The sequence below is a fragment of the Rhinoderma darwinii genome, chromosome 1 (genome assembly GCF_050947455.1).
Source record: "Rhinoderma darwinii isolate aRhiDar2 chromosome 1, aRhiDar2.hap1, whole genome shotgun sequence".
NCBI classification, from domain to species: domain Eukaryota; kingdom Metazoa; phylum Chordata; class Amphibia; order Anura; family Rhinodermatidae; genus Rhinoderma; species Rhinoderma darwinii.
The window spans coordinates 301,435,527-301,451,935 of record NC_134687.1 but is presented as its reverse complement, the minus strand read 5'-3'; the positions used below and the strand labels follow the sequence as shown (position 1 = coordinate 301,451,935).

Here is a 16,409-nt window from a genome sequence, read left to right as displayed (position 1 = left end):
TAGGCTTAGATACATGGCCCATGTGTGATCCTGTCTGATGGGCCCTGTATATAAGCTTACCACACGGTAGGTTTAGATACAGGGCCCCAGCACACAGTAATCTTATACTGTATAAGATTACTGTCTGCTGGACCCTGTATATAAGCCTACCTTGTGGTAGGCTTAGATCCAGGGTCACACAGACAGTATCACACATGGGCCCTGTATCTAAGCCTAACACGTGTTACTAATTGTTTTTTTGAGTGTTTTCTTACAGGTTCGGTCGTTGGACTACGTCGGATTCCAGGACTACTTAGATGACGGCTTTTTTTATTATCAATAAAATGGTAAATGAGGGTTGTGTGGGTTTCTTTTTATTTCAATGAAATATTTTTTCTATGTCTGTGTTTTTTTAAACTATATTACTACCGCTTTAGTAATGGCCGCCCACTAATCGACCCCCATTATTACCCCGGTACCCACCGCCACCAGGGGTGCTGGGAAGAGCCGGATATGATTCAGTACTTGATCATCTGTAGTGATGGTAGGCCACCGGGGCGGCCGCAGGCTGGCATCATCAGGCAGGGACAGGCCAGAAACAGTGGCCTTTCCCACCCTGGTGATGCTAGGCTGCTGCTGCTTTATTGTATCTGGCTGGTTATGAAAAATGGGGGGACCCCACGTCATTTAAAAAAAATAAAATAAAAAATAATTGGATAGAACGATGTAGGGTCCCCCCCAATTTTCAAAACCAGACAGATACAACACAGCAGCAGCAGCCTAGCATTACCAGGGTGGGAAGGGCCACTGTTTTTGGCCTTCCCCAGCCTAATACTACCAGCCTGTGGCCGCCCCGGTGCCTGACCGTCACTACAGATGGTCGGGTACTGGTTCGTACCCGGCTTTTCCCAGTACCCCTGGTGGCGGTGGGTACCGGGGTAATAATGGGGGTTAGTGATAGCCCCTGCACCTGCTAACATTAATCCCCGCCTTAGTAATGGAGGTTATCAATCAGCCAGCGGCAATTACTAAGGCTGTAATAATAAAGTTTAAAAAAATACAAGCACATTGAAAATTTTTTTTATTGAAATAAAAAAACACCCCCATTAACCATTTTATTGAGAATAAAAAAACGCTGTCATTGAAGTAGTCCAACAACCAAACTTGTAAAAAAACACAAACACACAAAAATAATTAGTAACACATAAAGAAGCAAAATTATTATTCTTACCTTTCCTGGGTCCAGCGCTGGAGCCGCAATGTCAGCGAGCTGGGCCCTATATCTGATCCAATCATGTGTGATACTGTCTGCTGAGCCAATGTATCTAATACAATCATGTGTGATTCTGTCTGCTGGGCCCTATATCTAATCCAATCATGTGTGATACTGTCTGCTGAGCTACTGTATCTAATCCCATCATGTGTGATACTGTCTGCTGAGCAAATGTATCTAATACAATCATGTGTGATTCTGTCTGCTGGGCCCTATATCTAATCCAATCATGTGTGATACTGTCTGCTGAGCTACTGTATCTAATCCCATCATGTGTGATACTGTCAGGCACCGGGGCGGCCGCAGGCTGGTAGTATTAGGCTGGGGAAGGCCAAAAACAGTGGCCCTTCCCACCCTGGTAATGCTAGGCTGCTGCTGCTGGGCCCTATCTCTATTCCTATCCTGTGTAATACTGACTGCTGAGCCAATGTATCTAATCCTATGTGTGATACTGTCTGCTGAGCTGTGTATCTAATCCCATCATGTGTGAAACTGTCTGCTGGGCCTTATATCTAATCCTATCATGTGTGTTACTGTCTGCTGAGCCGCTGTATCTAATCCTATCATGTGTGATACTGTCTGCTGGGCCACTGTATCTAATCCTATCATGTGGGATACTGTCTGCTGAGCCAATGTATCTAATCCTATCCATAGTTGATAGGGTCATAGTGCTATAGATATGCTGTCTCCTATACACACATAAAAAAAATTTGGACGGACACATATGTATTGGGGCTATTTCCCCTGACATTTTAAGTCCTTAGTGATGCCCCTGGCTGCTATTGCTGCATTGTTGGGTCACTTAGGAGACCCAGCGATGCAGCTGAAAGCTGCGGACCGTCGGCCCTGAGAAGTTTGTGGGGGGGGGGGGGCAGGCCAATAAGAACTTTTGCATCGCTGCCCATGAGCCTTTAGCTACGCCCCTGCTCTGCATCCAGACACCACGGTGGCAGTTAGAGTAAGGGGGGCCACTGTGGAAAAGTGTAAGCCTGTCTGTGTGACAGACTACAATAAATTCATGGGGGGTATAGATTTGTCGGACCAGGTGCATCAACCTTATTTGTGACCTTAGTGACACGTAATGGAAGCGCACAGGTGTATAACCGATGAGCCTGGGACTGTAAGGGGTTAATGGTAGGGCGAGTCTCCCTCCCCTCCCCCTTCCCTGGGGGGATGAGTCAGTAGGTGGGGGCGTTAGGGCAGGAAAGGGGGTGTGTTTATGGTAATAGAATAGGGTATATAGGGCCTCTTACCTTGTGGTGCGGCCTCTTTGCCGGAAATTCCCTCCCTCCCTCCCTCCCTGATGTACTGTTGATTATTTCTGTATAATTTGGTCGGTTGTGTACTGTTTTTTAAAAAAAAAAAAAAAAAAAATTAAATATATAAATAAATAAAATTTAAAAAAAAACAACGAACATATATATATAGATACGAACAAAAAGAGAGAGAGATTGGTTACTGTGTTGTTATGGCACGATGGTGTCTTGTTGATGTATTTTGTATTATGGTTGTTTTATGTCACAGAGGGCGGTTTTAGAAGGGGGTTTTACCTACATATCCTTGGGATAGGCAGGCATACGGATTGGTTATTGAACTGTTAAGGTCATTTAGAGTTATAATTTTTGGAAAATGTTATTTAATTTTATATTGTATTAATAAAGCTGTGGCCGACCCCCCCCGGGTCAACCCCACTTTCAAAGAGATTTATGTGTCGGTGATTAATTTATTTAGAGATAATGGGGAGGAGACTAGTAGGGGTACATAGGTTGCTATATGCATACAGTCAGACGAGGGCATGGTACAAAAAGGTAGCAATCTACCTAATTCAGATTGCTACCTATAATGGGTTTGTGCTTTATAAAAAAAAACAAGGAACGCTCAACCTTTATCCAGTTCCAGGAGGAGGTTATTGAGCGTCTCCTATTTGACTCCAATGCCCCTGCACAACCCTACGAGTCTGAGGATGTGTGAAGACTTTCAGAGCGCCACTTTCTTCACCCCGTCCCTTCTACCAAGACCAGGGGCGTAACTAGGAAAGACTGGGCCCCATAGCAAACTTTTGACTGGGGCCCCCCCCTCCCCTGGGTGTCACACAACCCCCCCCCCTTGTAGATAGTGCCTTTTTTACAGCCCCCTCCCCTGTAGATATCTACAAAGGGGGCTGTATGGCGTTCTCTACAGGGGGGGCTGTATGGCGTTCTCTACGGGGGGGGGGGGGCTGTATGGCGTAATCTACATGGGGGCTGTATGGCGTTATCTACAGGGGGGCTGTATGGCGTTATCTACAGGGGGGCTGTATGGCGTTATCTACAGGGGGGCTGTATTGCGTTATCTACAGGGGGGGCTGTATGGCGTTATCTACAGGGGGCTGTATGGCGTTATCTACAGAGGGGGCTGTATGGCGTTATCTACAGGGGGGCTGTATGGCGTTATCTACAGGGGGGCTGTATGGCGTTATCTACGGGGGGCTGTATGGCGTTCTCTATGGGGGAGGCTGTATGGCGTTCCCTACAGGGGGGGCTGTATGGCGTTCCCTACAGGGGGGGCTGTATGGCGTACTCTACAGGGGGGCTGTAGGGGGTCTAGTTTTCAAAATGGGGTCATTTATGAGGAGTTTCTATCGTTCTGGCAGCTCAAAGCCTCTCCAAACGTGCTGTGGGGCCTAAAACATTTTCAAGTCTTGAAAGCCTCCGGGTGCTCCCTACGTTTTGGACCCTGCCGTGTGTTCAGGCAGTGCATTAGGGCCACAATGGGTGTATTTTTGAAAACAGGAGAGTGATAGATTTTGGGGTGTGTTTTTTCATTCTCATGTTCGCTTTACAAAGAAATCTGTTTTTGCAATGACACATTTGTGAAAAAAGTGGAATTATTTTTTTTCACCTGCATTGCATGAATTCTTACAAAAAAACTGTGGGGTCAAAATACTCACTACACCGCTAGATAAATACCTTAAGAGGTATAGTTTTCAAAATGGGGTCATTTGTGGGGCTTTCCATCATTCCGACAGCTATGAGGCCCTGAAAACCTGACTGTGCAGGAAAACAAAATGTATTTCAAAATGTATACAATTATTATTAAATTTGTAAGTCTTCTAAATTGCTTCTAAATTGCTCAAAATGTATTTTATTTTTTCAAAAGTGCATCCAAAATAGAGTAAAGAGATGGGAATATATATTTAATAAAAAAAAGTGTACAGTATGTATGTACATATGTGAAATATTGCAGTTCAAAATAAGGAAAAATGTAAATTTTTGTATTTTTGAATTAATTTACGCAAATCATATCCATCTACTTTTACCACTAAAATAAAGTAGAACATGTGACGAAAAAAAAAATCTGAATTACTTGGATAGTTATTCTCTGATAAAGTCAGACATACCAAATTTGACAAATCTGGCTTGGTCATTAAGATCAAAACAAGCTTGGTCATTAAGGGGATAGGGAGATCCCATATCCCATCCCATCATGCTTTGGAGGGTTGATACTTTCCCTGAAAACAATGAATATAATGGGCACTGCCCATTATTTTTTCTGCATTGTCACTGAAGGGAAACTGAGAACAAATGGCCTCAACACTGGGAACCTGAGCATTTAGTGAAGGGTTTGTTCAAAATATACAACCCCTAAAAATACATGTTGGTTCTAGATGTCGTGATGTGCATTGAACTAGGGTTATGACCCTCAGATGTTTTGATACATCTTAATAATTCACATATCATATGCAACTTTGGCTTTGGGTTCCTTCATTTCACCAGAGGAAATTACCAACTTTACATCTATAAAGAACATGTGCATGTCCACTTTTAATTGCATTGTAAACTTTGTTATTATTGCACACACAAGATATATCATAAATAAGATCGAATAGGTAAGAAATAGAATCTGGAAAAAAGAAAAATGATCCAGGAATATAGATAGGCACTCTTGGGTTAAGTAAAATTCAATATAGTATTTTATTTTTTAATCCAGATAATACCGGCAATATACATTTTAACAACAACAAAAGTATATTTTTAAAAAAGAACCTCCTGGCCAGGAAAAAGGACATACAATGGCACCCTTAATAGATTAGAGATATTACCAGATGAATATACAACGTACTCTATATGTACAGAACAGTTTTGAAAAGATAAGAAATTCCAAATGAAAAACCGCTGGGTTGTGTTCACACTTGCGGTTTTCAACCATATCTGTTATTTTAATCACAAAATGGTCAGAGTTCCTATTGGGAATGACTGGTAATGATGTTTTTGAAGAAATTCTTTTGATACGCATATAATTGAATATAACTCTAAAAATAGGAAGGTAGCCCCATGTATTAAGGGGATGTGGTTTGCAGCGTGCTTTTTTCCTATCATAAGTGGATCCTTGGTTCTAATTTGAATCTTGTGGTGATAGGAAGTCTTTTCACAGACCCTTAGGGTCAAATGTGTAGCCCTCGTAATCTTGAGCTTTAATACAAGGCACTCATAACTTGTATAGGATTTTTACCTTTAACATCCAGCGAGTGCCGAGAGGCCAGCTGTAGAGGTGGTCAGCCCAAGGATGGAAAATAGTAGATCTCCACAGAAGCAGAGTTCATCTGTATGGCCACACATTTAATTCAAAGCCTCCAAATCTCCACCATCACATCAATTGACGATCTCCTCCCTTGATCCATGCGGGTATTTCACCACTGCACTCAAAGAGATACGGACCTGAGAGGGCAGGATCGCATGCCGGCATCAAGGTGGATTAGGAGCACTCCGAGAGACACAGACCCGACAGGGTAGGATCGCACGCCGGCAACCAGGTGAGTTGAAAATCCAAAGTAAGTTTCCTTCCACGTGGTATCTCCAACATTTGGACAGGGATTCTCAGGGCAAGGTTAAGACGTCACTACCTGCCCTGTTGATTAGAACAGCTGACGTGTTTCATCTGACTCCTCCCATATGTGGCTGATCACATGACTGTGACATCATCAAAGGTCCTGAAACTACACAGCAACCACAGAGCAACAGCTCCAGAACCAATGAATGAACTTGGGACACTATAAATACATTGTGCTTGGCAGCACCTGTCAAACTGCTCTGAAGAAATCCCGTTCAGGGATGAAACGCGTCCCGTGCAGTGGTGAAATACCCGCATGGATCAAGGGAGGAGATCATCAATTGATGTGATGGTGGAGATTTGGAGGCTTTGAATTAAATGTGTGGCCATACAGATGAACTCTGCTTCTGTGGAGATCTACTATTTTCCATCCTTGGGCTGACCACCTCTACAGCTGGCCTCTCGGCACTCGCTGGATGTTAAAGGTAAAAATCCTATACAAGTTATAAGAGTGCCTTGTATTAAAGCTCAAGATTACGAGGGCTACACATTTGACCCTAAGGGTCTGTGAAAAGACTTCCTATCACCACAAGATTCAAATTAGAACCAAGGATCCACTTATGAGAGGAAAAAAGCACGCTGTAAACTACATCCCCTTAATACATGGGGCTACCTTCCTATTTTTAGAGTTATATTCAATTATATGCGTATCAAAAGAATTTCTTCAAAAACATCATTACCAGTCATTCCCAATAGGAACTCTGACCATTTTGTGATTAAAATAACAGATATGGTTGAAAACCGCAAGTGAGAACACAACCCAGCGGTTTTTCATTTGGAATTTCTTATCTTTTCAAAACTGTTCTGTACATATATAGTGCGTTGTATATTCATCTGGTAATATCTCTAATGTATTAAGGGTGCCATTGTATGTCCTTTTTCCTGGCCAGGAGGTTCTTTTTTAAAAATATACTTTTGTTGTTGTTAAAATTTATATTGCCGGTATTATCTGGATTAAAAAATAAAATACTATATTGAATTTTACTTAACCCAAGAGTGCCTATCTATATTCCTGGATCATTTTTCTTTTTTCTTTTTTCCATAATCTTTATCAGGAATGGCACCGTGCTATATTATATTGCAATTTTGGGTTTGTTAGGTATGGTTTGGTTATAACCACATCTTTTTTCTTTACAAGAAATAGAATCTAGTTACAAGTGATTAGCTCCAAAGTCACCTACAAATGGGGTTATCTTCTGCTGGACCTTTGCGGCCCAATATTGTCTCAGAGCCTGGGTACTCTTGTGGGCCAGTCCAATTCTGATCATATGAAGCATAATCCTGGCTGTTAGTCATATTAAATCTTATATATAAGGCTATGTTCACACGCTTAGCAAAATACGTCTGAAAACACGGAGCTGTTTTCAAGGGAAAACAGCTCCTGATTTTCAGCCATTTTTTAAGCAAACTCGCGTTTTTCACAGTGTTTTTTATGGCTGTTTTTGGAGTTTTTTTTTCTATAGAGTCAATGAAAAACGTCTCCAAAAACGGCTCAAAAAGTGACATGCACTTCTTTTTCGGGGCCGTTTTTTTACACGGCCGTTTTTCAAAATGGATGAGTAGAAAAAACTGCCTGTCAGAACAGAACGCCGTTTTTCCCATTTAAATCAATGGGCAGATGTTTGGAGGTGTTCTGCTTCCAATTTTTCGGCCGTTTTTCGGCCATTTACAGCCCGAAAGACGGCCAAAAATAAGCCGTGTGAACATACCCTAATCGGCAAGAACATGGTGTCCGAGGCACAGTTGAGAGGACACCACGTGATGTCCGGACATCACATCCTCGCTCAATATATATAAGAAAGACCGGCGGAGACACTCACCGATGTTTCCCTCTATGGAGAGCTTCTTGCTGAGATTGTGAGAGCTCAGGCCGGGGCTGTAGCAAGTCATCTTCGGCGGAGTGTCCATGACTGGCAGCTGTATTCTGCCATCCAATGTACAAGCAGCAGGACCGGGACTAAGACCCGCAGTCAATCAGAGCGAACCTGGCGCCATTCTCCCAGCAGCACGGCTCCCATAGAACTCTATGGGGACGTGTAAAGCACGGCTGTCACTCGGATCTGACCCGAGTGACGGCCGTGCATTCTGCCGCTGGCTCGCTCTCTTCTCCTCCTCACAGTGTGAAGTGCATGTGAGGAGGGGGAGGAGGGTATTTTGTTGCTCCCGTTAGGAGCATAATCCCTAATCCCCTGCCACAGCTTTGGCCGAAGCTGTGGCCGGGGATTCCACTCCAAGAGAAGTCTCTGACTTCACTGTGCATATATGAGCAGGGCACATTCTAGCAGCATCATTATTGTGTGTCAAGTATAAGGACAAGAGAGATGTCCTTGTATTGACAACAATACATGGCCACACCAGTACCCATGTACCAGTACGAGGTACCACTACAGAGACCCCCAAACCAGATTGCATCCTGGACTACAATAGGTACATAGGAGGGGTGGACTTGTCAGATCAAGTCCTGAAGCCCTACAGCGCCATGTGGAAATCGAGGGTGTGGTATAAGAAACTGGCCGTACACATCATACAGATGGCATTGTACAATGCGTACGTGCTACGTCGATGTGCAGGCCAGAGGGGAACTTTCTTGGAATTTCAAGAGATAGTTATCAAGAACCTAATTTTTAGGGACCAGGAAGGGGGGGCACCCAGTACTTCTGGAAGCCAGGCCACACGCATAGTACCAGGGTGACACTTTCCAGGAGAAGTTCTGCAAACTGGTGAGAAGGGAAAGAGAGTCAAAAGAGGTGCAGAGTCTGCTATAAGAGGGGGATAAGGAAGGATACAACACATCAATTTGACGTGTCCTGAAAAACCAGCGCTCTGTATGAACGATTGTTTTAAACCCTCCTTGCATATAATCCCTCATAGCACCCTCAGTAGTTATTACACTGCAAGGGGGGGGGGGGGTTCAGTGTGATTGGTGCAACTTTCGAATTACTTTTTAATTACAGCTGCTCTGTATACAGGATACAAAGCAGCCATATCTCAAAAAGTAACAATAATTTTCAATAAAAAGCAATTAAAACTTGCACCAATCACATTGATCATTGATAGATAATATATATGTATGTGTATATATATATATATATATATATATATATATATACATATATATATTTATATATATAATACGTTTTAAAGGTGTACGTAGCCTTTAAACTGTGACTAAACTTTTATCATGTCAGAAGTTTTCATCGGTGGGGCACTGATATCCCCACCGATCGCTAAAACGAAGCAGCAGCAGTGATCGGGTGAGTTCTGTGTCGCTTTATTTATGAACGACTTTCAGCCGCGTGAACGGTGTACGGACTCATAGACTCTCTATTGAGCCTGTACACTGCTCCAAGGAAAGCCAAACAGAATCGAAGCGGCACACCGCTCACCCGAGCACTTCTGCTGCTTCGTTTTAGTGACTAGTGGGGGGGGGGGGGTTCTCAGTGCTCGGACCCCACTAATCAAAACTTCTGGCATGTCAAAAGTTTTTTTAAAAAGTTGTTATACTTTTAAAGAGAACCTTTCACCTGCCCATAGATGTGCATTTGAGTGCAGCATGTAATGGGCAGGGCTGCACGAACTCTGGGGCACTTAAATTTTTTTCTCCTACCCTCCTTCCTTATTTAGATATCGGTACCATAAAATTTGGCGCCCGATATTTAAATAACCCCATGAACTGTCAATAGGGCGGTAATTGGCATGTAACATCGCTGTGAAACTGTCCAATCAGCTATGGACAGTGTCAACAGCAAGAGCTGGAGAGCGAAGAGACTGTGCGCGCGCTCTCACTCTTCAGCTCTCAGCAGGCAAGTACAAGACTGTGATCTCTTGCGAGAGATCAGTCTTGTCTTCCTTGTCTGCCAAGAGCTAAAGAGTGAGAGTGTGCACGTGCACAGCTCTGATAACATGGAACAGAAGAAGAGTTCACACTCTTCTTCTCCTCTTCTGTTCCGTAATGGTGGCAGAGCTGCGCGTGCACGCTCTCTAGCTCCTGCTGTTGACACTGTCCGTAGCTGATTGGACAATGTCACAGTGATGTTACACGCCCCCTTGTCAATTACCTCCCCATTGACAGTTCATGGGGTTATTTAAATATTGGGCGCCAAATATTACAGTACCGATATCTAAATAACGAAGGAGGCTAGGAAAAAAATGTAAAGTGCCCGAGAGTTTGTGCAGCCCTGCCCATTACATGCTGCACTCAGCTGCACATGTATGGGGAGGTGAAAGGTTCTCTATAAAGGAAAGGTGTTATAATTTCTTCTTTTTTATTTTTATTTTATATGTTTTACTTTATGGGCCTATTGTTTCTAGTTATTTTAACCAGTTTCAGGACCGGGCTATTTTGAGCCTTCAGGACCAGACACCGTTTAGCCCTTTTTAGCACGCGTTAGTTAAATCGCTATCATTTTTTATTTGTTGGGCTAACGACGTGATTTTTGCGATGTTTTTTCCGTAGACAATGCAGGTTTCTTTTTTTATAATATACATCCTTTTTGTTATTTTAGAATTTTTATTCTTAAAGTTTGAAAATAATTGTAAAAAAATTACCTTTTTTACGTTTCAGCTATTTTTTGGGTAATAACATAGTTTTACCCTAAAATAGACCTTTTATTTGTGATCGTCATTGTCTACCGTAAATTGTCAGCCGCCCCAGTTACAGGGGAAATCAGCCCTCTCATAGTGACGATTGTCACTAATAGGGCTGTGCTGGGTCTAGTAAGACCCAGCGGCAGTCTGTCACTAACGGCACCCAGCGATCATGTGACCAGTCACATGAACACCGGGAGTAATAGAGACAGCGGCGCGGCCGCTGCCTCTATTCTTATACACAGCGTTCATTGAGCGCTGTGTAAAAGAGATCGGAGAAGACAGAAGCAACGAAAGCTGCTTCTATCCTCTCCTCAGGGTCCCTGGCAGTCATTGACAGCCGGAGACCCGACATTCAGCTGCCCGATCGCTCGGGCAGCAAGTTAAAACCCAAGCTGTAAAAAGTCTATGGCTCGGGTTTTAAGGACCCTGACCGCTGGCCGTAAAAACACAGCCAGCAGTCAGGAACCAGTTAATATGTTCCCTAAAGTAACTATTTATTCATATGTTTGTACTTCTGTGGGGCAGCCATCTTTATTTTTAATACTGCTAATTTTTGTTTTTCAGTATCCGCTGGACCATTTGGACTACATAGTAGATTCGTTGGACTACTTCGCTGATTTAAGCTTTTTTTCTTTTTTTAATAAAATGATGGATTGTGTGGAAGAGTTGTTATTTCAATAAAACAATATTTTTTTTTATGTCTGATTGGGAGCGTCCATTACTAAGAAGGGGCTTAGTGTTAACCAGTAATAAGGCTAGCACTAACCCCCTAATATTACCCCGGTACCCACCGCCACCAGGAGTACTGGGAAGAGTTGGGTACGATCCAGCACCCGACCGTCTGAAGTGGGGTGGCCGCAGGCTGGTAATATCAGGCTGGGAATGGCCAAAAACCATGGCCCTTCCCACCCTAGTAATGTTAGGCTGCTGCTTTATTGTATCTGGCTGGTTATGAAAAATGGAGGGGATCACACGTAATTTTTTTTCAATTATTTATTTTTTAAAAATGACGTGTGGTTCCCGACATTTTTCATGACCAGCCAGATACAATAAAGAAGCTGCAGCCTAGCATTACCAGGGTGGGGAGGGCCACGGTTTTTGTCCCTTCCCAGCCTGCTAAAACCAGCCTGCGGCCGCACTGCTGCCCTACCGTCGCTTCAGATGGTCGGGTACTGGATCGTACTCCCCTCGCGGCAGTGAGAACCGGGGTAATAATAGTGGTTAGTGGTAGCCTTTTTACTGGCTAACACTAAACACTAAGCCCCTTCTTAGTGATGGAGGTTCTCAATCAGACAGCAGCCATTACTAAGGCCATAATAAAGTATTAAAAAAAACACATAATTTTTTTTATTGAAATCTAAACTCCCCCATGCAACCCTCTTTCACCATTTTTTTTTTTTTTTAAAAGTAGATAATTGAAGTAGTCCAATGAATCTACGATTTAGTCCAAACGGTCCGGCGGAACCTACCAAAAAAAAGTTAGCAGTATAAAAATTTTAAAAACTTAAATTTGCCACAATAGAAACTTCATGTAACTTCTTCCTGTCAACTGAAAAGTCATCCGCCAGAGGAAAAAATGTTTTCCCATGGCGAAGTACAAGAAAGTCTAATTCCTAGGTCAGGCTTTCTTGTACTCCGCCATCAAGAAACATTTTTCCTCCTGGCGGATGATTTTTCCGTTAACAGGTAGCAGAGTTCTTCGGCAGCGGTGTTAGGGGTTGCCCAGTGCCCCCAGAATGGGCTGCTACTCTTGGGCCAGGGCCGTGTGCTTGCCCCGCAGACTAAAATTTGCCAGCCAACCCCTGGCCTTTGGCTCCCTGCTCCGCCATTTGCTCTTGTAGGCCACAGCCTGGTTTAGACCTGAGGTCTACAAGAGATCGGGAGCACGCTGATGACGTCAACTGCCCGGCACGATAACGTCACTGCATCATGCCGTCCAAGTCGGGCCACTGAATTCAGTTAAAATTCATAAGTCTATTAGGTAATAAAAAGCGAGCATAAAAAAGTGCCATACAAAAGGGGGCATCCTTATTTTGCATAAAGCAGGCATTTTTATTGAGTGGAGGTATAAAGAGGCAAAATTACTGTGGGGACATTATTACTGAGTGTGGCAGAGAAAGTGGCATTAGTACTGAATGGGGACATATAAGGTCGCATTACTACTGAGTGGAGACATTATTTCTGTGGGGACATAAAGGGGGTATTAGTACTGAGTGGGAATTCTATTACTGGGTGAGGGCCCTAAAAGTAGCTCTATCACTGAGTAAGGTAGTAAGGGGACACTAACACTGTGTAGGGGAACATAAGTAGCACTTACTGTGTGGGGCCTTTGGGGGAACAAAAGGGTGTGTGTACTATTACTGTGTGGGGCAACTAGTATAGTATGTATGGGGAGTTTGTGTAGAGGTAGGCAATAGTTAGGGAGTGCTCTAGAAAAGCAAGGAGCCAAAGATATCTGTGTCATATTCTGCAGGGCTTAGGAAATCGTGTCCGGGAGAAGTTGTCATTGCAGTCTTGGCTGGATGAAGAAGACAAGGTGAAAGTGAGCGACGTCAATCTGAGAAGACGTCACCTGTGAGTCACTCAATCTAACTATACTGTAATCACTTACATGGTCTGCAGATATCTTGTGTATAACTGGCATCTACCTCTATAAGGTCATTGTATGGTGGTAATATTGGTCTATATATAGTGTGTTTTATTCACTAACAGTATGGTGGGTTTTTTCTGACACTATGTCGTAGTAATATGTGATCTTGGTTTGGTAGTTTTATTCAGTAACAGTATGGAGGTATTATTCAGTAACAGTATAAAGGTATTATTCAGTAACCGTATGGAGGTATTATTCAGTAACAGTATGGAGGTATTATTCAGTAACAGTATGGAGGTATTATTCAGTAACAGTATAAAGGTATTATTCAGTAACAGTATGGAGGTATTATTCAGAAACAGTATAAAGGTATTATTCAGTAACAGTATAGAGGTATAATTCAGTAACATTATGGTGGTATTATTCAGTAACAGTATAAAGGTATTATTCACTAACAGTATGGAGGTATTAATCAGTAACAGTATGGAGGTATTATTCAGTAACAGTATGGGGGTATTATTCAGTAACAGTATAAAAGGTATTATTCAGTAACAGTATAAAGGTATTATTCAGTATGGAGGTATTATTCAGTAACAGTATGGAGGTGTTATTCAGGTACAGTATAAAGGTATTATTCAGTATGGAGGTGTTATACAGTAACAGTATGGAGGTGTTATACAGTAACAGTATGGGGGTATTATTCAGTAACAGCATGGAGGTATTATTCATTAATCGTATGGCGGTATTATTTGTAATGTTGGTCTTACAATCTATGTAAATTACTGTGGTGGGTACTGTGGGGAAGTGTGAGTGTGGCAGCAGATGATCAGGCTAAGAGACAGTCTGCAGAGTGGCATGTGATGTACTTTGACATGTAGGTGAGACTTACGTGTAGGATGTGGGCCCATAACTTGTGTACAGCCCAGTGGATCATATTAATCCACCACTGGCATCGAGCCAGCACAGGCAGACCACTACAATACAGCAGGTAGAACAAAGAAACCAGCCCAGGTTGGCCGATTCAAAACAGGCCTTGAAATTTCACTTGCCAAGAAGATGTGTTAAACCATTTTCAGTGGTAATGCTGCATTGTTGATCTATGATACTAAAGTAAGAAGAATTCTTGAAATCTTTTCTATACTTCAAACAGGACTTTACAAATAAACAACAAATGTTTTCCTATTTTAAAAAAAGGAATATATTGCGTGTTTGTTGTGTAAAGCTAGTAATGCGAAAACTCTGATAGATTGGGGGGGGGGTGTCTTTTTATAGTTTACCTCAGGCAGCAGGGAGGCTGGGTTCACCCCTGATTCTGATCCCTCCCATGGGCCCAAACGGCAATTTATTACCACAAATGGGGTATTGCCGCACTCAGGAGAAATTGGGCAACAAAATGGGGTATTTTGTTCCCTGTGAAAATAAGAAATTTTGATAAAAAATGACATGTTATTGAAAAACATTTCATTTTTTTTAAATTTCACAGCCCAATTCAAATACGTGCTGTGAAGAAGCTATGGGGTCAAAATGGTCATAACAACCATAAATTAATTCCTTGAGGGGTGTAGTTTCGAAAATGGTGTCTCTTTTGGGGGATTCCTACTGTTTTGGCACCTCATCAAACCTGGCATGCTGCCTAAAATATATTCTAATAAAGAAAAAAAAGAGGCCCCAAAATGCACTAGGTGCTTCTTTGCTTCTGAGGCCTGTATTTTAGTCCACGGGTACACTAGAGCCACATGGAGGGATATTTCTAAACACGGCAGAATCTGGACAATATATATTTAGCAGTGTTTCTCTGGTAAAATCTGTGTTAAAGAAAAAAATATAATAAGATTGAATTTCTGCAAGAAAAATGAAATTTGCAAATTTCACCTCCACTTTGCTTTAATTCCTGTGAAACACCTAAAGGGTTAAGAAGCTTTCTAAATGCTGTTTTGAATACTTTGAGGGGTCTAGTTTTTAAAATGGGGTGTTTTATGGGTGTTTCTAACACATAGGCCCCTCAAAGCCACTTCAGAACTGAACAGGTACCTTAAAAAAAAGGCTTTTTAAATTTTCTTAAAAATATGAGAAATTGCTGTAAATGTTCTAAGCCTTGTAATGTCCAAGAAAAAGAAAAGAATGTTCAAAAAATGATGTACCCATATGTCTTTACCAATCTAAAGAAAATGTATGGGAAATGTTAATTAGTAACTATGATGTGTGGTATAACCAGCAGCCTTACAAGCATATACATTTAAATTCTGGAAAATGTAAATTTTTCTACATTTTCTATAAATTTTGCTATTTTTCACAAATAAACATTAAATGTATCGACCACATTTTACCACTACCATACAGCCCAATGTGTCACGAGAAAAAAAGCTCTGATTCGCTTAAATAGGTTTAAGCATTCCGAAGTTATTACCACATATGTCAGATATGAAACATGGGCTCCGAGCCTTAAGGCCCAAACTAGGCTGCGTCCTTAAGGGGTTAAAAACCTTGGGTATAAACTGTATTATTGGTATAATTCTACTATCTACGACTATCTTACTTACTGTGTGCCTTCCTTTAAGGTGAATGGGAAAATGATCAGAGCCCTCGATGTATATAGCATACAGCAATTAGAAAAACATCATGCTTTAGCCATCAAGAAATTATGGAGTGATCCTGGGATTCGCAAATGTTATGAGAAGAGAAGAGAATTCCATCTCCTTGACTCGGCCTTCTAGTAAGTGTATGAAAAACGAATATAATATTTCACATTTCCTATACATAGTGATCTTAGAAGTCTTTGAACAAATGTCTCTACGATAACATTCCTTTCTTCCAAATCAGCAAGGGATCACAACTATAACACAAATTGGGCCATCCACAGAACACCAGACCTGGGCTAGTTGCCAGATGAATGTTAGTTACGCAAGCTACAGACCTCCTACATGTGAAAGCAGGAGTCCAGTATAGTAACTAAATATTATATAATCATATCAAAACTCAGGTGTACAATACTGTAGCAACTACTTTACCAATACTGAGGGTAAGGTAGGGCCTCTGAAATTTGACAATCTTGGATAATCTGAATGTCAAAAGACTTAGACAGCAGCAAATAGGTTCCTCCTGGTACAG

The 16,409-nt window shown here is 42.0% G+C and overlaps 1 protein-coding gene across 1 annotated transcript in view; it reads left to right on the top strand.

Annotated features, from left to right (window-relative positions):
* Nucleotides 1–16,409, top strand: part of LOC142741759 (guanine nucleotide-binding protein subunit alpha-15-like) — a 91,874-nt gene that overhangs the window by 55,305 nt on the left and 20,160 nt on the right. Inside the window, exon 3 of the mRNA XM_075851096.1 lies at nt 15,860–16,014. Coding sequence (XP_075707211.1) covers nt 15,860–16,014 — 155 coding nt within the window. The remainder of the gene's footprint in view (nt 1–15,859; nt 16,015–16,409) is intronic.